We start from the raw sequence: 24,494 nt of genomic DNA on the forward strand, positions 1-24,494 counted from the left end.
AAGAAAAGGTTTAGAATAACATTGACATACTTGCTGCGGTTTAATCAAGTCTGGAGCTTTGTGAGCATAGCGGTGGTCTGGCCAGACGGCTGCAGCAACACAGGAAGGTGATATTTGAGACGGTGTGGTGAAAGCTGAGCTTCTTCTCTCTTCTGCCCAGGATGACTTGAGAGATGATATTTCGGCAAAATATCCCAAGTTACTGCTCTGTGTGAAGATTACATCAAGGGGAAGGGAAATGAGATCTGATAAGGATTCCTCCAAGCTGAGGAAAGCTACTGAGATATAAATGTCAGGTAATATGGTGAGATGGTAGAATCAAATAGTGTTTATTGTTGCCGAAGTGCACAAATATTTCAACTTAAAGGATAGGTGTAGATTTTCTATTGTGAAGAAATGTATCAGAAGAAGAGATTAGGCGGTCTAATCAATCAAACAAGGTTGGGATCTTCATTTATAATCCTTTAAATTTTCAAAACGTTCTCACTCCAGACTCCTCAAATATGGCAGCTTGGTCAATGACCCTGTTCTTCAAACTGTGATCCAAGAGGTGCCCCTCTAGCATCAATTTTGGACTTGTCAGTTTCCATGTCACTTTCTGCTCAGTCTTCTGGGTGAAGGTCCAGTGTTTGTTTGACCCATCCACCTCTACCTCCACTCTAGTTGCACTTTCTCTTTCTTTCTAGTATGCTTTTGCAGCAGACAGGATTACATTGGACTTAGTTGACAGCCCAGTGTGTGTCATACAGACACTGCATGGTGCCTTGTGCTTCAGCAACAGAAGCCAAGGGCCAGTGACCAGTGTTAGGGACCAAGCGGTGAGGCAACAAGGACACAGGAGTTGTTGACAAACTGGGTTTTTATTTACCCAAAAAATGCATGAAAGATTACAAACCAATAACTGAAGAACTGGGCCTATAAAAGAGGTCAACATAACAATACTCAATATAATAACTAAACAAGGTGTCAACTGAACAACCTGAGCTGTCAACATGACACATGAGGGAGCATATATAGTGGCTTGGCCAAACCAAACAGTACACAAGGGCTAACCAAAATAGACAACAACTACAACTTAATACGATGCAAAACGAACTAAATTCAAATCCCCCCCAATGCCAAGACAGCACATGGTTTGGTCCAGTGAGTTGGCTCCAGAATTTAAGGCTGAATCCAAATGTCCACCCCCTGGACTTGCGGACTGAGCTCTTGCAGATGTCAATTGTACATACTGTGACGAGTTCACCATCATCATGTAAAGTCTGTGAGGGCAGAGATCGCAAGCCACTGACAAACAGCTGCTCTTGAGACTGTTGTACTTGTTGCCATAGAAATGTTCAAGCGACAATTACAGTCATTGTAACTACTGGCATATTCCTCCTGCTCATCTGTCCCTACAGATGACAAAATATAAATCTGAAAATCTAAAAATGTATTTCTGTATAACATATAGACTGCAGACATTCAAATACAGAGATGTTTCCAAATAAGGACTGAACTATGGCTAAATTGTGTAGGCCTATTACTTACATCAGAAGATCTTTTGTTGTTTTAGGCCACTTGTGTATCCTATGGATTTGGCATTACACTGTGCAACCTATAGTTTAGGCTGCATAAACACAATGCATTTTAATACCCCTCTATAGCCTATATTCCTATATCTCTTCTATTTCTGTATCATGATGATGTTGAATATTATTTCTAGGCCTACATGATTCAGGTAGAGTTTTAGTAGGCTACAGTAACTGTTTTACATATACATACATTTTGTTTTTGCAGACTCTCTGGAAGTTTGCAAAAAGTCCACCTGAGGCCCCTTGTGGACTGGATGAATTGTGAATTAGGACAGCCCTAAGCACTCCCACACTCCCAGTACGCACCCGCAAAGTCCACAAGTGCGGTGAAGTCCAGACATTTGGATTCAGCCTGTGAATCCACAGACAGTGTTTCCTTACTGAAATGCAAGGGAGGGACAGTAACACAAAGGAGAAAAAAAATGTTATGTTTGAAGATACCACCTTGATTTGTCTCAGTCAGACTGCTGTCAGCTTCACCTTAATTTTGGAAGCCATTTTTGCAACAGCACTGTGAGTAAAGCTGCAGTAAATATTTTTTATATTAACAAAGAATGAACAGACCAGATGTCCCTCATACTATAGTTGTAAGACTAACTATTCTAACTCTTTCAGCTCAGTATTTCAAAGTTCTGATAAACTCACTGGACACTACGACAAAGTTGGCAACTAGCTGTTGAACATAGTAAAAATTATTAACTTTCTGATTCACTGGCCAAGCATATTTTTACCAACCAAAACAATAAATTTGCCTTCTTTTTTTGGTCACATATGTATTGTTTAATGAATAAATGATAACATATTATGTTGAGTACAAAGTTAAAGAGGCCAGAGCAAAATTTGAAGCAAAATTATTTTAATGTGTTTTCTTTTTAATGCCTTTATTCACCAACTAGTGCAAACATATGTTGACAACATGGACAACAATAGATTTACAGGCGGTACTGATTAACAAAACATAAAAGGGCTTAGATTAGCAACAGAGGACAGTGTGGGAGGAGCAGGAAAAAAGGGGGAAAGAGAAACGAAACAGAAATGAAACAGGTGGGTGTGGGTGGCGGTTGTTAGGTGACTATAGGGCATGGTCTGTTTGGGTTTGAATACATTTCGGTCATGTTTTGCAGGATGAGTTTGGTTTAGTTATATAAATTATTTCTATTCATATATATACACACATTCATTATTTTGATGTACAGTATTTACCAACTCAGCATTGCAGCCTCAGCATGTGAATAACTTCCCCCTGGTTAACAGTGATGAATGTATGTATCTAGGGCTTTTATTTCAGAAAGTAAGAACAGAAAGAGTGAAGCTCTAATGCACTGCCTTCGACAATGTGGGAAGCAATAAAGAGTTTGCCATTTTGGTTCAGACTACAGAGCCTCCATGTTATTATATTATTACGTTCATAGGTAAGGGTGCAACTGTAGCTAGTCTCGTACTGTAAACAGTGTAAAAACTAGGAGTGCTCGAGACGGTCAGTTATTTGATGCTGTTAAGGCGCATAAAATCACATCTGTAGTGTGTGTGTGTTTCTTAACTTGGACAATTAGAGCAGAGTAGCAGCACAGCAGTGCACCCTTAAATGATACCAAAATTCAGCAGAGACTCTCAGCATAGATTTTTTATTACATGACTAATTTGGGGCAAACATCATCTGCCAGTGTGGCAAATAGCAGATTTATGCCCTCTATACACTGTGCGACTTTAGCAGTCTTATAAGACTATTGCATGACACACTGTGAGACATGGATCTAATCAACTATGGTACGACGTCAGGTTTGATGTGTGCAGATTGTACGATGGCCGTTTACTACTGAATCGCAGGTTACGACGTACGTCAATATGCAACCTCCTCAGCGTGCACCGCATCAGCGTACGTCATCCATCTGCGCCACCATAGGTAGCTTGCTCACCTGGAAGTTGCAGTTCCTCTGCAGTTTCCTTCAATGCAGCATCTTTTTTCTCGCGGTCATGATAGCAGCTGGAGGAAACATCAAATAAACAAGGCTTCTGCTGCCACAGCTCCACCAAACTTTCCTCTTTCTGGGAGTTCCACAGACTTCTTTTTGTTTGTTTTACCTCCATGGCAAGCGATCATTTGTTTGGGTTTAGCGCCAGTGTTGCGGTCTCCATTGTGTCATTTCGTGCTGCATTTCTATTGGTTGATTAGTAGACGTAGGTCGTAGCAGCTGTCACGCTGTGAGATAGTCATCCTAAATTTCTGACACCATCAGAATTTTATCTCAGGTTATCTTTGGTCGCAAGACATTGACAACGGCTGTCCTTGAACCTGTCTCACAGTGCGACGTAAGACCACCGCTTTAGAGCCACGACCAAAGATATTGCCACGTTTCTCCCACGATGGTCATCTTTCGTCTGGGACAGCACAAAATCCATTACTCACCAAACAGAAAATGTATCTGCATTTGGCAGTTGGTGAGTGTTTTTTGTAACCTGAAAATAGTGGAGCATTTAGCAGCTTGAGAGACAGATATTTCCCTCAGTAGCTGGTTGAGACCAAAAACAGAGCAAAAAGTTGAGGGAATACCAGACTCAGATTGTTCAGGCGGACAGAAATGTGACAAATTAATGTTAATGTTGCTACTGGTTGTGCTAACAGGCGACTTATTGGTTTGCAGCAACTTCATTTCAATCAGGAAAGACAGAAGAATGAAGTAAAGATAATATTTAATACAGTATATGAGTGTACACATTAACAGATTATTTGTGCTGATTAAGATTTAACAGAAGTCTTTAGCGCTTGGACCCCAGAGGGAGATGTTTTGTGATCGAGGGACATCTGAGTAGCAGCAGGATAAATCCTCCCCATGAAGTCCAGACACTGGTGGAGGTGGCTGCTGACTCTGACGCTGCTGACTCTGACGCTGCTGACTCTGAGGCTTCTGACTGCTGAGGCATATGAGGCTGATGAATCCGTAAAGACTGAGTGGTGAAGGGCACACGCAACGGCAGCAAGAAAGAACTACGGCAGAGAAAGAACCATATTTAAAATGAGGAGCAGTGAGATGATAGGCTGACAGAGAAGATGTGTCGCTGTGCTGTTGTTTGATTGTGAATCAGCTGATGACTCAACAGACCGACCCAGACAATGACACCTAGAGATAGTGAGTGAGCATACGTGCTTGATATGTCAAGTACGTACGTTCTGCTGCCTCCAAGTGGCCAAAAAAACAACAAATCCTGCTTTAAAGGAACTTAATGGAGTTATTGACCACTAGTGTTTTTGTAGTGTAATGTTTTTATTACTGGGTCTTCATATTGTTTTTATCTTGTTTTCCACCACAACAACAATGCACATGCACAACATAAGCAGGACGTTAACTTGGTGCAAAGTTCACAGCAGGACTGCTATAAAAAAGATGTAAACAATAGAAGTTTCTAAAGATTCATAAGGGATCTGCAGATGTTTTATGAGGCAGGAAATGCATTCAATGTGTTTTTAAGCCTTAAGGACACATATAACATAATTTGGTGAGAATAGCTGAATGTAAACAAATCCCTGTTTGTTTACAATAAAGACTCCACAGGACACTTTTAATCAAAGCATGTCCATGCATTATTAACCGCCCCCAAAAAAACTTTGTGAATTGCATCATCTACCTTTGATAACGACAAGTTCGCACACATCTACTTGCATCATCTGAAGTGCTTATGCTAAGGGGGCCACTGGTGTTGTGGATTACATAAGGCTGCCTGCGCTCTCACATACTGCAGGAGCCCACTCATATCAGTGGGTGACATCCCTCCAGGGCAATTTATGCATCCCCAGGGAGGCGAGAGTATGTCATCGGTGCAAACGATTGGCTTAGGCTCAGAGGGAGCATTTTAATTGTAGCTCGTGTCATGCTGAAATAATCAGGGAGGCTGTGGTGTCAGGAAAGGTTGTCTGCAATAAATAGTGTCGTGTTTCCGACGCCATGTGTTATTTTACAGGTTTTCTTACAGATACGAACACACACACACACACACACCCTTTCGCAGAGTAAAGATAGGAGATGTCCACGTCATCTTCACCGTGTTTGTTGTTTTCCCAACAAATTAGTGCCACCTCAGTGAGGAGCTGTTATGTTATTTGCCACTGGAGGTGCTGTTGATTCAAAGAAAAGAGATTTTGTTTGAAGGAGAATTTGTACTTTTCTGCACAGATCAGAGGAGGAAGATGAAAGCAGTGTGTCTGTGTGGATATCAGTCTCAGTCACGAATGAGAAAAAGTGTTAGAACTTGATATTTTGGGTGTGTTTTTGCTACAATGTGCAACTTTATGAGATAAAACTCTTCACATTTTTATATAAAACGCCCCCCTCTTTCTCATGGCTTGGGATGGTTCATCATACTTTTATATGGCAGCTAATTTGAAGATCATTTCTGAGGAATTGTTTGTTCAGTTGAAAAGAAATCTTTAATTGAACTGCATGGGCCGCGCTCAACAGTGAATTACTGTTGTAAAGTCATTCCACACCTGAGAGGAAGTGTTTAGAAAATTCTAATTGTATTCCCATTTCGGCTGTCAGAGAGAACGAGAAATAATTTGCCAACCAGCTGACTGTGAGACAGGTGAAATTGAACGTTCAGGCTTTGAGAGAGAACTTGAGGTTTAATCTTAGCATCCAACCAGAAAATACTAATCCGTGTGAGGAGTCTGTGTATGTTCATTACCTTAAAAAAAAAGGAAGAAAGTAAAAGCCAAGTGGAGAACAATCAGCGACAGCACTCACCACGATTAAAGTCTCCCTGTGAGTGCCTTAGATAACTTGAGCAGTAAAACTTTTCCATTGTCCCTGTCCTATCAATAGAGGAGAGATAGTGAATGCAAATCCAACACAACCCACCTCTACTCCACGCTAAAGTGTGAGCTTAATTAGCTTCGGGAGCAGGTTTGTTGAACAAAAACATAAAGAACGAGACATTGATCAAGGGAAAGGCTAGGAAGATAAAGCGCCAAGAGAGCTGGGCAACCTGATTTGTCTTTAATTAAAAGTAAAAGGTTTATCCTTGCAGAAGGCAGCGGCTGGTCTCCAAAGGCCACTCCAATTACTGAGTGAGACAAAAGGAGGGAGTTCTATGAATCCAGGAGTGGTCAGACTGAGAGAGGCAGAGAGGTAGCGTTGCTATGGGGGGGTTTGATTTGAGGGGTGGTACAGGAGGGATGATATGTGTGAATGTATATTAGTGATGGGTGGTCCCATTGTTTTCACAGTGTCAGTTCCTTCGAGTTGATATAAATATAAATGTAAATATCGGTTAATGTTGCTTGCGATGGCCCGACAGTCTTGAAGCAGAAACTAACCAGTCAATTAAAAAAAAAAAAAAGAAAAAATGAGGTCAAGTACGAGGGGCCTTTCCTTTTTGTCTGGCGCTCCATTAACTCAGTGAGCTTTAGCACGGCATTTCAAAGCCTTATTCATTAAGAGGTGGTGAATTTCTTATGTTTTCTGATGTAAATATCTTGCCTTTTATTTTTTGTTAGCTTTGCTGACTGACAGCCAGCTTGGCACATTAGCATGCTTAAACATGCATAACACAGTGCCCTCTACCCACCCACCGGTCTCTACTGGTTAGCTAACGTTAGCCTAGGACACTCTGCGTCCACACCAGCTAGATTAGGTGGGAGCTGGTTAGCGGGACACCTCCGTCACAGATTACTGCTGGTAACACCATCCCAATGGCGGGACAGCGTTGCTGCAGAACCATGGTGCCACCCTCCAGTCTCATCAACTTCATTTATTAACACAAACACCCATCAGCATTCAAAACTATGTTAGCACTACTAGCCATTCTGACAAGCGGTGCTAACAGTGATGCTAAAGGAGGGTTTGCAGGTCAAAATTGAGCCTCTTAGCTAATGGGGAGAAACTGGATGGTGGCCTCAGCAATACTGTTGCATAGGGACAGTGTTCCTTGCAGTAAATGCCAACAGATAGCTTCCACCTGACTCTACCTGCGCAGTGCAGAACAGCCAAGGCTAGCTTATAAGTGGACCAGAGCAGGAGTAGTGGGCACTATGTTTCCTTATGTTAACGCAGCTAGTGTGTTTCCCATGAGATCCGGGTGGCGGACAATGTAGTAACATTAAGCATGTCAGTCTGGTTAAAAAATATTCTTGTGGTTAACTAATTAACGGCTAACTGTAGACATCCCCAATGTAAATGTTTCAAACCTTCCAAACCTTTTTTTCCAAAGTATGGTGTCTGCTTCTCCATGACACTGACAAAATGTGCTGCCCGCCCCACAAAACGTCTGTTCATTACCAGTCGTCATGTATAAGTTTACATTAATAACGATAAAACATTCATTTTAATACGTTCATTCAACATCCCACTTGTATGTGGGGGGTGGCTATTTAAGCTCAGGATGATGTAACAGAAAAGTCACTGACATTCCTGACGTTCTTCGAGGGGCAAGTAGACATCCCAGTTACCTCCACAGCCTCATGCTGCATTCATGTGGTGTAAAAGTAATGTAAAAAAATTAGTTCCCAATCACATTTCATGGCTCACCTGATCTGTTTTGTTTGCTCTTTATTATCAACATGTTGTTCAAATGCTCGGAGCAGTAAAACACAAGACATCTCTGTAGTGTCCATGTTGTTTCCACATTACAACGTAAAGTTAACAAACACATCAAAGTTGAAAGAACAACCATCCAAGGAGCATGTGAATGCACCTTTGGACTTTTGCTTGAGAAGGTCTCAACTCGAGTCTAGTTTAATTGGTCCTTGCACGTTCCTTCAGTGCTGTTGTTGCACTACGTCATGACACGTTATAATTCATGAGCACTCAGACGTTTGACAGCTGACCCGGTACATACCAGACACCAAAAAAAGTCATTCAAAAAGAGTCATTAATTTATTTTTCATTAATATAGATGTGTGTGCATGTATGTGTGTGTGTGTGTCTTGCACTTGTGACTGTGTAAGTGCAGGGGCAGGAGGGAGAGGCAAGATATGTTTTTTCAATCTTTGAAGATGCATGTGTGTGTTTAAGTGTGTGAAGAGGTGGGGGCTGTGGAAGAGGGCGTCCCTCTCATGGTCCCTCCCCAGCCCTGCCCCTTCACATGGAGGAGTATCCTGTAGCAGGTCCCAAAACTGGAAACTCATTCAGTCCCTTCTGAATGGAGTGCCTTTAACGTGAGAGTGGAGGACTTAACTTTCAGCACGAATATATCACAGCCATGCATTCGGTCCTGGTCGGTGCTTTCCTGACCCTGCTGCTCTGCCTCCCCAGCCCCGGTCATGGAGGTAAGTGCCACTGCAAATCAATCTGTTAATGTCCTGTCCCCCACCTCTTCTTCCTTTCTCCCCTCTGTCAGAGATGCACGGGAAGAGATCAGATCACTGTCCCTGTCTGAGGTTTTCCTCATGCATAAATCAGAGCCTGACAAGCTGATGAGTTAATGCCTCAAACTTTAACTTGATGAAACTTTAACCTGTACCAGTATTGCACTGAGCAAAAAGTTTGAGTAAACTCCACAGGTCTCCTTTATTTTATTCTCTTTACTTTTTTGTTGTCCACTCTCACAGTTTTCATGTCATTCAATGCTCAGCAGTGAAACCCTCCTTTTCTTGATGAAACTCAATACATGAGGGGAAAAGATGTGCCAAGGGTCTGACCCTGGCCCAAAGTCTGAGACAACATCTGTCGGTTTCTCATCTGAAACTTTTTTTTTTCTTTGCCTTTCAGCCTGTGCCAGGCTGAGTGTATGAGAGCATTTACCTTGAGAATGTTTGCATTGAAAGCTTGTTGCCAAAAGGCAGGAGGTAGTGAAGTTGGAGCCCTCTGTGGATAGGAGGTGAGCTGAGGTCCCTCTGCCGGCAGCAATGAATGGCTCTTTGAGAGGGAAGTACACAGTGGCAGGCAGAGCTGCTCCTTATCCACCCAGTGAGGAGAGATGAAAGTGTGGCAGAGAGAGGGGGCTGGTAGGGGAGTGTGAGAGGCAGTGTGTGTGTTGGGGAAGGGGATGCTGGAAGGCCAAGGCCCTCACAATGGCCCCATAGTGCATGAGTAAAGTCTGTAGATGTACCTTTCTCAGTGTGACATGATGCAGCAGCTCCTCTTCTCCTTCCTCCTGAGCGTGAGTACAGTTAGTGTGGGATGTACAGTGTTTGTGGGTGAGGCAAATCCGGTATGTTGATGAGAAGTTGAAACACTGTCTCCAAACAGCTTAACCAGCTCACCTCAGCGCAAAATTGTACATATGGCAAGTTGGCAGGATCAGCCTTGGACTTAGAGCAGCTGTTGAGCCCATTGTCTTCTGCCGGCTGTCAGATCTTCAAACTCTCACTGCAAATTCCACTCCAATTAAGTCCGGGCAAACCTCTCCATGAGTGTCTCGTTGGCAGCTAGAGTGAAAAAGTGTCTCTTGATCTGAACGGGGGAGGATCGCTTTGTTTCAGTGGCAGAGAATCAAAGTTCAGCTGGAGAGCTGGATTCAGATCGTCTGCACTGTGATCTGTTCACCGTGAGCATGAAAAGAGTCATCTGCCCTTCTGTTTGCTCATTTATAGATAAACCCCACTGACTGGCGCGACAGCGACACCTCCACGAAAGAATTAGCTGTGCGCTGAGCAATCAGTCATTGCTGTCAGAGTGTGGTCACATTGCATTTGCTCATGATTTACAGAGACCTTTCTGCATGTCAGTGTGCAGTATCTTGAAGAAGTATCTAACCACTGGAAGATTCATTTAGTTTATTTAATTAATGCGCTGTCTATGCAGTAGAGAGACGCAAGAGAGACGCAAATACTTCTGAAATTGGTGCTAGAAGACCAGACAAAACAGCAGTAAAGGCCTGTCCCATTGGCTTCTGTTCAAGATTTAGTTAACCTACAACTACCAGAATGCACTGCGTCGCACTGAACCAATAAAAGCTCCCGCTGGTGGGTGACCTTATTGGTTTTGACGAGATGTGTATAGCTGCAGCCACACCACACAACACATCCCTACAAACCACAATCGCAAACCCTGCTGCAACACAACATTAAAGTGAACACATATGAGGCCAAACAGCAAAAACCCATGCTATTTAGTATTAAGATGTAACCCTTCCTTAACCTTATCCACGTCTCCTTTAAGCGTACACTTCATAGCTAGCTGAACGCCAACTTAGCATTTCCTTTGGGGCTTCAGCTTCCAGACTTAGTAGCAAAGGAGGCTGATCATGTAGGTATAGTGGGTGGGTCTTGTAGCTTCTCCAGCCACAGCTATACTTATTTGGTTTTGATACAGAAAACAATATGGCAGCCAGCCCGTGACAAGCAATCCCAAATTACAGCCAAACAGTACACTAAAATATCTTTCTGAAAACATTTTAAGCGAGAAATAGGCAATGCAAGGACAGAATGTTGGTTCATATTTCATCAGAACTGCTTAGTTTAGCCTTTTGATCTGAGTTATTGCAGCCTCTGTGTCCACGATACAGGAAATAGCATGCCCACTTCCTGTTTGCTAATTCTCATATTGAAGCTTAACAGTGCACTAAAATATGGTTCTGAAGATATTTTAGGTGAGAAACAAACAGTGCAGTAATTGAATCTTGGTTTTAATTTGATCTGCACTGACTAGTTTTACGGTTTGGTCTATGTTTGGACTGAGTTTGAGAGAAAGAGAGGCGTGTCTTTCTTTCGATCTACTTCAGTGCTCTTTTGAAAATGCGAAAGTACAATTTGTAGTTTGTGCAAAAGCCCTAGAGCCAACTAAAAATCCAACCGGATGATGCCAGATTTGAGCTGGGAGATGAGCAGGATGATGTGGGCGTTGGCATGACAGAGGGAAGTTTATCACAGTTCATGTCCACACACTATCCACGTTGTTACGATACAAAGCTGTTTGAAAATTGACAAAGTACCCCTTTAATGCAGTTATCCATAAAGTAGTTAGCATTATAGTTACTTCTGACTGGCTAAATGGTGCAGTAGATGTAATTTTCCACATAACCAAATTCTCCTCTAATCAAAACGATGGCAGAACAAAACAGGAAAACTGTATGAGGGAATAATTTCTCCTCATCTAATTATCTGTTGGCACAATCCTCGCTGCCTCAGTGTGAACAGTACTCACCCACTGACCCTCGAGAACTAATTGCTAATGTTGACCAGATGTACCAAGTCACTGATTAGATTTTGGCCCCCCTTTGCTCTCACAAAATCCCTGCCACAAGCTGTCGGGGGACTCTTCCACCAACCATGTAGTGGGCTCACAGAGGGTTTCATTTCTTCCCTGTGTTTACATCTTCAAATGTCACAGGCCACAAGCCCACATGACGTTCTTCAAGCCATTGGCACCTTTCTTTACCAAGGCACTGTGCAATCTTTCTTCAAGTGTTAAAGTGGTCTACCTGCACCCACTCTGATTATATTTCTCTGCCATCAGGAAAGTCTTGCTCAGAAGTGGTTTGAGTCATATCATGAACACAGTAAGCTTCCCCCTGTAATAACATTTTCCATGAGTTTTCTTCAATGATGCAACCTACCACTTTCCCATAGTCTTACGCTGTTGTGCTTCCTCCACCCACAGAACAGCCTCGAGAACAATTATGCTGCAGTGTGAGGAAATGCAGGAGCTCACCAAATCAATTCTATAATTTTCTCCACATAAAGAATATATGAAGAAAATTTGAGAATGGTGAGATGTGAGATTAAGTGTTTCACATGCACAAAGACTTGTCTGTTTAGCCCTCTGCTGGTCTGACTCACCGGATATAGACTCTGGCTATAAGCCTGCCATTGGTCGACTACTTAGGCTGGCATTATAACCCTCTTCTACTATCTGTGTGTTACTGTTTTCAAATCCCCTTCGCTACGGGAAACAGCAACAACCTCCGGGCTAACAAGCTACACGCTGAAAGTGGCAAATTTTGACAAAGATTGAGACTGCGTAATAAGGCTTGCCTTGTTATTTCAGGGAATTGTAACGATCTTGGAGTGGCTGTGGCTCAGAGGTAAAGCAGATCGTCCACCAATCTGAAGAGAGTTCGATCCCTGCATGTCACAGTATCCTTGGACAAGATATTGAACCACAAATTGCTCCCAATGGCTGTTCCATCGGTGTGTGGGAGCGTGTCAGTGGTTTCTGAGTAGCAGGTGGCAACTTGTATGGTAGCCTTGGTCACCAGTGTGTGAATGTTTGTGTGAATGGGTCAGTGTGACTCAGCAGTGTAGAAGTGCCTTGAGTGGTGAGAAGACTAGAAAGGCACTATACAAGTGCAGTCCATTTACCATTTACTTGTGAACAGTGTCACCCCCCAAGAATTTTTGATAGGTGTGGCCAGATGGGGCCACTGAAAATCTTGGGGTGGCATACCGAAACCAAAAGCCTTAACTCATTTTTTTTTTCCTTAGAAAGACAAATATACAGCTCTAATTTGAAGAACTACATTGATTCTGAGGAGCAAAACATTTACTTCGAACAACCCTTCTCAAGTTTAGTGGAGTGAAATGGACCCCTTTGAAAATGACCATGCCAGGGTTTCCTGTGCCAAAATTTGGCCTTACTTTGGAGCATTATTTAGCCCTCTTCCTGACAAGCTGTGTGGATATTATTGATATCACTACCTTTGCGCTAGCTTAAAACGAGCCTGCCATAGCCTATTAAAGTTGGTAATATTGGCCTCCTGTTATTTTCTCTAGACTCCAGTAAGGGGGGGCAGAGGGACCGATGGCCCAAGCCCAGACCCCGCCTCACAGGACTTGAATGGCCAATATACTGTAGGTCTGTTTTCCGACACGGCCAGTCGCAGGTGATTTGCCACATTTTTCTACCATGGCAGTGGCATGTGCCAGTGACACAGACTTCACCAGTGTACCGATCCGTTCCACTTCACACAAGCTTCTGTAATATCGTTGGGAGAATATTCTGCAAGAGCCACATACAGCTAGCACATCGACTGTGTGGTTTTCTTTTGTGGAGAATTAACCATTTAAAACAGTGTCACCTCCCGACATGCAAATGTTCCACCAAAACAAGTTTTGCCTGACACTGTTTTGCAAGGGCTGATTGCTGCATGCTAGGCTTGGTGCCGTCCAAGACGATTGTGATTGGTTTAAAGAAATAAAAACAAGCTAGAGCGTTTTTATCACAGCAGAATGATAATGTGTGCTTCTGGTGCTGACAAAGCACTGTGGAGATAGGTCTGGCTTTGTGAGACTAGCCTTCTGGTGATGGTCACGGCCCTCGAATCAATAACACCGTCTTTCACTTACCTAAGCTTCTGATTACCTGCCAACCCCATTCAGATCCTGTATATCATTGAATATCATTTCACCATAGAATTTAAAAGGGACACATTTTTTTGGCATTGAAAGTAGATAAGCAGCAGGGTTCTGTATTCAGCAGCCATGTGAGAGCACTTTTTCTCTCAAATCAAGCAATGCTCACTTTATCATGTCTCCATCTGAAATGGAACATGACATGTTCCTGTTCTCTGCCTGCAGCTCTGTATCTCGTCAGCAGCCATTACGCTACCCTTTAACCACCACTTTACTAAGGTTTGGAAAAAAATTGGCAGGGTAGTTATTTCCAAGCCATAAATTGCTCTCTAGCGCTCGCATGTTGTTTGGTTGGCCTGGTGATAGAGGTTATTTTATTCCTGTTTTGCTCTCTGTTGATAGGCAGACAAAGTTTGAGGTTGTTATGTTAATCTGTCTGAAAGTTGTGTGCTCCTGAGGAAGCCACGTCCACTGCCACTCCCCTCTGTTGGCCAAACAGTGTGAAAAGTTAATGACTTCTTTCTTGCCCCATTACCATCCACTCTACAAAGTCTCCTGTGTGTTCTTTTGTTTTGTCTAGTGTTGTTTTCTGGAAATCCATTTATAAAATATTGACGTCTGCTAAAATACAAATATGACCTGACAGATGAAGAGACAGACGAAATGGGACTCCTGTCCAACTCTGTTGGCAGAACTGATGATGTATGATGTGAAAAAGATACTCAATAACTGTAAGAGCATCGATTGGATTACCACATATTGGATTGTGAATGCTTGCCTTAAACTGCTCAAATAACAGTTATTAAGCAGTGGCGCACCCAAGGGGGAATCCAGGGGGGCATAGGCCACCCTGATACAATTGCTGCCCCTCCTACTGGCCCCCCTAGCGAAAATAGGCAGATGTTAATGTCTTTAAGAGGCTGTGGCATGCTCATTTTTTAAGTTAGCGTGAAGGCAGAGGTAGCCTATGAAACCAGACAAGGTAAGGCATCCATTAGTGGGGCTCACCTGAACTCTCAACTCAAGATAGCTGAATCAAATGGGTTCTATGGGAACCCACAAGTCTCCCCTAAACTTGATTGGGCTTATATCCAAAAAATGTGTGATTCCTTACAATCAGTGTGCTCCTTCCCAGCTAGCACTGGATAACAATATTACGCCAGAAAGACTTTGGACTGTTACGTTGGACAGATGTTAAATTTTGGTTGGACAAAATTGGGTTTAAGATATTTTAAATGTCAAATGATGTTAGAATTTCACATTTTGTGGACATTAACATCATGATGTTTTGCTGATGTTGGGTTTTGCTCTCTATACCTTATGACTAAATGTCATTATTCCACATCAAGATGACATTGGCATGAGACGCCTGGACGACATTTGATTATAGTTACTTAACAACACAACTTACAACCATCAAAATATCAACTTTATTTGTTATCAGTATTTTACGTCAAATTGTCATTGACATTAGATGTTGTCCATTTTGGTCGCCCTACATCACAACCTTAATTCAACCAAATATCAATGGCTTCCCAGCTAGCACCGGATGTCAACATTATGTCAGAAAGACATTGAACTCTTATGTCGAACAGACGTTAAATTTTGATTGGACGAATATTGGGTTGACAGTATTTTAAATGTCAAACAATGTTTGTATTTTACATTTTGTGGACATTAGCATGATGTTGTTTTGTAGGTGTTGGGTTTTGCTCTCCATACCTTATGACTAAATGTCAGTATTCTGTGTCAAGACGACATTGGCAAGAGATGTTTGGAAGACATTTTGATTTTGGTTGCTTAAAAAGACAAATATACAGCTATAATTTGAACCCAGTCGGCCACCGATATTGTTAGATGTTCATATTTGGTTGAATTTTGTTTTTGACATGGGGTGAACAAAATATAATGTCAGGACAATGTCTCATGCTGATGTCAATTTGATGTAGAATGCTGACTACAGATGATGCTGATGTTTTGATGGTTTTAAGTTGTGTTGTTAAGGAAAAGGACAACCAGCCTTTTTTAAGAACAATCAATTGCTTAACATTTATAGATATAAACTACATTAAAACAGGACTGTAAAACTCAAAATGTTTTACCAGTATCAGTCTAAGCACATCAGATAGTAACATTTACTGCAAAATAAGAAACCAATGTATATCACTATGTGATCCTTAACTCTCATATTGACATAGTTTTCAGCCCACCTATAGGCTTCAGCAACATGAGCAAATTCCTAAAATTCAGTTATGGCTTTTGGTTTTGGCACCTCAAGATCTTTAGTGGCTACATCTGGCCACCCCTATGAAATATTTCTGGGGGCTCCTCTGATAATAAGACAACAGCATCTACTGAAAACATTGTCTAATGGTTTATGCACATTTGTGAGTGTTCTAGAGATGTCTTGCTCCTGAATGTGTTTGCATTTTCAATTGCAAAGCTTAACGAGGGGATTTGCATCCCAAGACTGCATATGAGCCTGCTATCTCCCCTAGAGTATAATGTCACTATGGTAACAGGAGAAAATAAATATGAAATTTGCCTGGGCTTTGTGAAGTGTCTGTATACAAGGCCTCCGTGTGTTCCTTGAGAGTTGGCAGGGAGGATGGTGTGACTACAAGTGTCTGCACAGAAGATTAATAAGTCCAGTATTTGCATTGGGAAATTGATGAGATTAGTGTTCTGCTGGTGGTGCTGGTCCCACAGACACACTGTGTGACCCTCCCCTCACCTCTTAGTTTAAACACAACGCAGTGTTAGGACAGAATAAAAATGGGGCATTTGGAGGAAATCCAAACAAGAAAATCAGAGTGTTTATAAATGCAGAGCAGAATGCGCAGTCATGTGCCTGCTTTCTGTCTCTCCACGTGTGACTGAAGGTCCTAAAAAATAAGTGCTCACTTTAACTTGGTGAGAAATGTCTGAGGAGGGAGTTTTACAGGGTACTTTAAATCACCTTAGTGTACACTTTCAGCACAAACTTTTAATCAAAATATAAACTATAATCTGTAACAAAATACAGTCGGACATATTTTGTGATTAAAAAGAGCAGGAAGAAGAGAGATCTTGTCATGATAGCTTCAGTAAACTTGTATAAAATATGCACAAATGTAACATACCAACATGATCGCACAGAAATATGTGAAATGACCACAACCTCTTAACACCACATTACGTGGTGGTGGTGGTGGCATGTATTGTTCTGAAATTATGTGGTGGCAGCACAGTTAGGTTTAGGAAAATATTTTGTTTTTGATCAAAATAACTAAGATTGTTATGTACGGGACACAAGTATGTTGTAAAGTGACGTAAGTATGTCAAGAAACATGTGGTAAGAATGAAAAGGGCGTAAATATCTAAAGTTAGATAGAAGAAGTTCAAGTTGACCTTTAATTTCACTGTTGACATGGTTGGTGATCTCCTGGATAAAGGTCTAGTATTTCTTTGACTCATCCACCACCCTGACCTCCTTCCAACAAAGACTTTCTCAGTCTTTATACGACCTATGAGGTTGTAACATTGACCACCGCCCATTGCATGACGTCGTTGAACCAGGGAATTCATGAGTCTACAATGAAAAAGAATTCTAATTGACCTTATTTGGCACCGTTTCTCTGTCGCCAGCACATAATTTCAACACAATACCTGCCACCAATGTAATGTGGTGTTAAAGAGCAGTGTGTAGGACTTAGCCACATTTAGCAGTGAGGATTGCAGATTGCAAAACCAAATGAGACTTCTCCCACGTGCCAAGCGTTAGCCTACATTCACACCTACAGCCAATTTAGAGTCACCACTTAACCTGCATGTCTTTAGACTGTGGGAGGAAGCCAGAGCAAAACCCACGCTGACACAGGGAGAACATGCAAGCTCCGCACAGAAGGGGCCCCCCACCCCAGGGTTCGAACCAGGAACCATTTTGCTGGGAGGTGACAATGCTAACCACTGCAAGTGTTTAGTTTATCTGTTCTGGGCTACTGTAGAAATGTGGCAGTGCAACTTAGCGATCTTCACAAGGACCCGCTCCCTTTGTAGATATAAACGGCTCATCCTAAGGTAATTAAACACGATACTTATTTTAAGGTGATTATAAACTAAAGAAAACACACTAATTATATTAAATTCCATTCTGCCAATATATCCTCCTGAATCCTGCACACTGCTTCTTAAAGAGGGCATGGTCATTTTAAGTATTTGAGGAAGTTCAGTCAAGGTGTTCTTGAGATATCACGTTCACAAGAATGTGATGGACGCAAGGTCACAGTGGCCTTAACCTTTGACTTTTTTTTTTTTTTTTTAAGATTTTTTGGGCATTTTTAAGCCTTTAATTGATAGGACAGACAAGTGTGAAAGGGGGGGAGAGAGAGAGGGAGTGACATGCAGCAAAGGGCCACAGGCTGGATTCAAACCCGGGCCGCTGCGGCAACAGCCTTGTACATGGGGCGCCTGCTCTACCACTAAGCCACCGACGCCCCAACCTTTGACCTTTGACCACCAAACTTAAATCACATCATCTTTGAGTCCAAGTGGATGTTTGTACCAAATGTGAAGAATTTCCCTCAAGATGTTTGGTTGTATGTTGTTTTTGAAGAAGGGAATAAACTCTGGTTGCTCTGCTGCAGAACACAGCATTTCTTTTCAGACTTAAGTGCAGCACATGAGTCATTCTTGTAGCCTGGAAGACATCCTGCTCATTGACAAGCTCGTCTTTCAGCTGCATGAAAATGAGACGCCCGCAACTTCTCAGAGCACGGAAGACAATCAATATTGATAACACTTCTAATGTGATATAACCTCCCTAACTTCTGCCTGCCTGATGTTTCATCCTGGCACTTTCAGAGAGAAAGTTTCAGTGAGTCATGGTTTATTAACTGTTTTTGGGGGGGAGTCTGGCCCGAGGCAAACATCATTTCAAGAATCTAAAGTTATCTGTATGGGCAGCCTGCCTCACCCCACTCCTTTCCTCTCTATAACTTCATCTTGTTACTACAGGTAGAATCTTATATCTGACCTGCAGCAACAGAGTGGGCAGCATGTCTGCCCAGTGATTACACTGCTCGGTCCTATAATGGAAATGAGAGAGGTTTGACTCCTGTAACAGCAATAACTCCTGTCAAGGTGTCCTTGAGGAAGACACTAGGCCATTGCTGCTCTTTTAAAGCTGCTGTAGTCAGATAAGCATGTCAGCTAAAAGCCAGAAATGATAAATGCAAGAGTGCCTAAGAAAAGCCAAAACCGATGACCATTTATTTCACCGAACTACGGCTAGTTTAAGGATGATTCCAGTTTATTACAACCTGAGTTCTTTTTCGGTATAATAACCTACTCATCAAAGTAACTGCTGTTCCAGAAACACAGGGACTGCCCTACAAAAAACAGTTATCTATACAACTTTATTTGTAGGTAAAACTGAAAAGTAACAAATCCAAAATGCACAAGATTATGACTAGTATAGTTGGTCAAAGTCTGAAAACTGTATTGGATGTTCACGACAGACAGTTTGAGAAGTAACTTAACTCTTCATTTGTGGTTTCTTTTCCAAATAAATCTGGCTAACCTTGTGTCAAGGCTGGCTTGCCAACTAGACAACTGGCAGGGGCCCAGCACTCTCGGGTAGGGGTGTTCAATATATTGATTACACTCAATGTATTGCAGCTTGGGATCTTTAAAATAACACTGAGTAAATTGTAAAAAGTCTTTTTTAAGCCACTGGCACAAACACACACACTCCCCATTTTTGTATGTGCAGGGGCTCTAGACCACAACTATTAAGTCACATTTTGCAACCATGGAGCACCAGTGCAACTTGCATTTATTGTTAATATATGAACTGGAGAGCTGTTAGTTTGAGTCCAGCTCACAGTAAATAAATATTTTATTAAACGGCGGTTTAACGACGCTGCGGTAACATTTAAACTTTCTGCTAACTGCTAACATCAAACCAGAAGCTTCAAATTCACAGCAGGAACATCAACATTTCAGAATAAAAGCACCAGTGGTTCTGCTTTGATTTATTTCATTATAGCAATGCTTTATTTAACTTTATTGTTATGATAGTACTTTATCAAACTTTATTTTAACGGTAGATTATTTAAGTTTATTGTAACTGTGCTTTATCTAACTTTATTATAGCAGTAGTTTATTAAACTTTATTTTAACAGTAGATTATTTAATTTTACTATAACAGTACTTTATTTAACTTTATTATAGCAGTACTTTATTAAACTTTATTTTAACAGTAGATTATTTAACATTATTGTAACAGTGCTTTATTTAACTTTACTGTAACAGTACTTTATTTAACTTTATTATATACGAGTAGCTACTTTATTGAATTTTATTGTAACAGTAGTTTATTTAGTGCTTTAGTGTTTTAGTAGTCTACAGTAATTTAGAGAAGATTTCAAAATATCGAGATATATATTGTGTATTGTGATATAGCCTTAAAATATTGAGATATTATGTATAGGCCATATCATCCAGCCTAGATTTCAGGAGTCTCAAAGTCTCCAAGTTTTCTGTGTGGTTTTTACTTTGTGGTAATTTGATAGTTTGGTAATAATGCATGCACCTCTAAAACAATAAACAATGTCACAGCTTTATAGCCATTCTTAAAGCTCTCTGACTTGTAGAGAGTGTCCAAATTGAGTTTCCTTTGTTATTCTAGTTTGTATTGTAGTTATATAAGCACATATTATTACATAATTTTGTGCTTAATTAAATTCCCAGAAACTAATTACTAAATAATTTCTAATTAATAGGCACACAGTAAAAAAGAGAGATGTGGAAAAATTAGAAATCAATAGGGGCCGACAGGAACATTTTTACCCCAAGGCCCTAAAATTTAATAATCTGGACCTAGCCGGTGTGATCATCTGACTCCTCGTGTTTTTTCCCCTTTTTAAGACCACCAGATCTTGGCACTAAAATATGTTTGTTGGCTAAAAAGCCAGAGGAAAAACAGTAATGACTCGCTCAAATAAAAACAGTTTTGTTGTTTATTGGTCTCAAAAAGCGGCCCGCAGCTTGGCAGTACATGTTGTAGTTATATCATATTAGTAAGTTATTTTGTGCTGAATTAAATCCACACAAACTAATTGCTAAAACAAATTAATACATATAAAGTTTAAAATGAGAGATGTGGTAAAGTGGGGGATCAGTAGGGGCCCAATACTACACTTCTTTCCCCCAAGGCCCCAGATGTTAGTTGATCTGGCCCTGCTTATGGGTCTCTCTGAAGCCAGACTTATCATCTGATTACTCGTGTTTTTCCCTTTTTTAAGACCACCAGATCTCAGCACTTAACATGTTCATTGGCTAAAAAGCCAGAGGAAAAACATTAATGACTCTCCAAAATAAAAACATTTTTTTTGTACTTTGGTCTCAAAAAGCGGTCCGCAGCTTGGCAGTACTTACTGCAGCTATATCATACTACTAATTGATATATACACAGTTAAAAAAGAGACATGTGGCAAAATGGGTGGTCAGTAGGTGCCCATTACTACATTTCTTTACCCCAAGGCCCCAGATGTTAGTTGATCCGGCCCTGCCTATGGTTTTCTTTAAAGCCATTCTGATCATCTGACGACTCATGTTTTTCCCCCTTTTTAAGCCGCTAGATCTCATCAGCAATTAACTTGAAGAGTCCTATCGTATAATTACTGGCAGGAATAATGGCCAAAACTACAAAAATAAGACCCAAGTTGTAGTAAATCAGAGGAATCCTTTAAAGCGGCAGAATCATGTGATGAAGCTATCAAGTGGTGCTTCACAGGGCGACAGATGTGCCAGATGCACAGCCCTTCCAAAATAAGAGAGAAATACTGCCTTCCCTCCGAACGAATCACTGGCATTGTTGTCACACTTAAAGCGGGGGACTCAGCGACTTCAAAAGCGCATATCATCACTCAGTTTATTCTCATTGTGATGCAAGAACAGTGAAAAAAAGGACATGTCCCTCGCCTTGAGGACTCTATAGTCCCCTGGAAGATGATCTTTCCCACATTGCTCTCTTTGAGGTTGCTGGCTGTCAACGGCAGGCTGCTCGGATTATATTTTAGGGCCATGATCTGCTTAGAGCGGGCAGACAGCCCACACACAGACCTCATTTAGCCCTTGGTGTGTACACAAAAGAGTTTCTGTACATAAACACAGGCCCAGATTCTCTCCCATAGGTGGAAGGTCAGAGGCCATCTCATGGTGTGCTACCGTGTTGTTTTAACCCCTTCCACGTCAATCAGATAACTCGGGAGAAGCAGGGGGTTTTGCTGCAATTTGGTGACGAATGGTCTACACCCAGATTTCAGGTCTGTAAGTGGCAATTTGGGATTTGAAATTGTTGATAAACTGTGATTTCCTTGTCGCCATGCAATTTTAGGTAATTCTAAGGACACAGTCTTACCTGCAGCAGCAGCAGTGCGGGGTTAGAGCTGCATGGGTGAAGGAGGAAAATAGTCAACCTTTATTCCAGAGGACTGCACTGTGAAAAAAAAGTCAAAGCCTTGCAACCTGCCAGGGTTTTCTTTCTTTTTCTTCTTCTTCATTTTTTTTGTTTGTGTGTTGGCATACTGAACAGGTTATTAAAGTTCAACAGCTGTATTTTTCATTTACCATATTTTACAGTGTGGACATGTTACAGAAATATCTATGCTCATATTGCTTCTTACTAAGACACTTTATTAACTTTTCAATAATGATAATAACAATAAGAGTCTCAAGCCACGCTCACAGCTATGTGAGGCTGTACTTAAGCAACCCAGTTTCCAGAATAATGTTGGCATTGTTTGTTGCTGCAAATTACAGATGTGCTACATGTGTGCAATACTATGGAGCAGATATATTGAAACTTTGAATTTCAACAATGCTGTGGTTTTATGTGGTTAGGTTTAGGCGCAAAAACAATTTGATTATGGTAAGGGATACATCACCTTTTGCCACTGAAAATTCAGCAGCATCTCAGTAAATGGCACAACCCTGGCTAGAAACACAGGTACAGGTTGCTGAAGAACAACCGGTTTTGGTGCTTGCATGTCTTTAACAGTGGTTTGCAGTACTCTGCTATTTAGCAGGTATCTCAAGACATGCTATCCACCATCCCCTCCATCTTGCAACAACAAAGTCAGTTCATATACTACGTCACTTTAGAAACATTGATATGGTACATATGACACATACAAATGTAACATATTTGTGGTTTGCAGAAATGTGCAATGCCAATATTTCTTCTAGTAATGGGCTGACTTAAGCACAGCAATACTTAGCTAAAGGCTAACTTAGTCATTTTAAAGTGGGATTTATATTTGCTTTATACTGCATCAAATTGATGCCATACCTACAGCGTAGGCTCTGCATTGACGTAGAGCCTGACATGCATCTCCTCAGAAATGTAACTACACGTCGCAGTGACGCAGACCTCCTGTCTATTTTTGTAAGCTGAAACCATTTCCCTCAGTGGAAACAAAGCTTTTATTTACTTTTACTTCACAGGTAAGAAACAATAAATTGTGAAGACAATAAAGCCTCCACAAAAATAGCATTTTAAGTCTTGTGTGTGATTTATCCTGGCTTCATATGAGCAGAGGAAATCTCCACTAGTTGCTATAAAATGTAAAATTCCATAGGCTTGTGCTAATAACGTTAGCATGTCGTATTTGTTCGGAAAACGAGTATAAGATAGTTGTTTTGTCGGTGAATCTGTGAGTTGTAATGGAGCCGAATTTTGTAACGTTACCTTTGTTAAATGTTGCTGTTGTCCCTGGTTTCATATAAGTAGAGGAAAAGTCTGCTAGCAGCTAGGCTAATTTATACAATGTAAAATGCCATAGACTTGTGCTAAAAACATTAGCATGTTGTATTTGTGGGGAAAATGTGTCCAGATAAAGACAAGTGTTTGTCTGAGAATGCTGCAAGTTATAGTGAAGCTGATTTGTGTACTTGTGTTTGAAATTCTTGCTATTAAGCCATGTTTAATGTGAGTTTTGGGTTTGTTTTGAGTCAGTTAAACTTTACAGCAGACTAGTGTTTTGGAGGTGTAACTGCAGAGTGACACAGACACACCACTACAGAAGTATAAATGCTCACAACAGCGTAGGCTACAGTGTAGACTGCATAGAGCTGAGGCACAAGTATAAATCCCGCTTAACATGCTTACAGTGACAATACTACCAACTTCACCATCATCACCATCTTAGTTCTATCTTAGTATTTGTCAATTAGCAATAAACACCAATCTCCTTAGTTTTGCAGGTATTTGCTCATAAATGTCGCCATAAGTAAAAGACAAATATTTTTGACCTGCAGTGATGGCGCCAGAGGAAAAGTCGGAGGATCACCAGAGTCAATAGGATTCATCCTCTCGGTAATCCATGCATAGTTGTTGATGTTTCAGTCAGGACCAAAGTGGTGGTCGGGCCGACATTGCCAGTTGTAGACAAATCCAGCAGTGGTCACAGCAAAAGTGCTCAAGACAGAGTCCTATTACATTTGTGTCCTTGGCCAAAGGCTTGACATCCTCGGAAATCTGGAAAGTAGATTAAGTTTGGTTTATGATGTTTTTGAGGATATTGGGTTTTTGCAGCAGCAGGCAACAGGATATGGATAAAAATAAGATTAATGTCAATTACTGAACATAACAAAGAGTGAACACTACAAAGTAACAATAAAGCAAACCAATAGTGCTGCGAAAAAAGATC

At 41.2% G+C, this 24,494-nt stretch overlaps 1 protein-coding gene across 1 annotated transcript in view; it reads left to right on the forward strand.

Moving 5' to 3' along the window:
- Positions 1 to 8,543: 8,543 nt before the first annotated feature.
- The window catches only part of cspg4 (chondroitin sulfate proteoglycan 4), a 115,978-nt gene continuing 100,027 nt past the window's right edge, over positions 8,544 to 24,494 (forward strand). Inside the window, exon 1 of the mRNA XM_078167716.1 lies at positions 8,544 to 8,835. Within this exon, the coding sequence (XP_078023842.1) occupies positions 8,769 to 8,835 (67 nt within the window). The 5' untranslated portion in view covers positions 8,544 to 8,768. The remainder of the gene's footprint in view (positions 8,836 to 24,494) is intronic.

Source organism: Epinephelus lanceolatus, chromosome 5 (assembly GCF_041903045.1).
Source record: "Epinephelus lanceolatus isolate andai-2023 chromosome 5, ASM4190304v1, whole genome shotgun sequence".
Taxonomy (NCBI): domain Eukaryota; kingdom Metazoa; phylum Chordata; class Actinopteri; order Perciformes; family Serranidae; genus Epinephelus; species Epinephelus lanceolatus.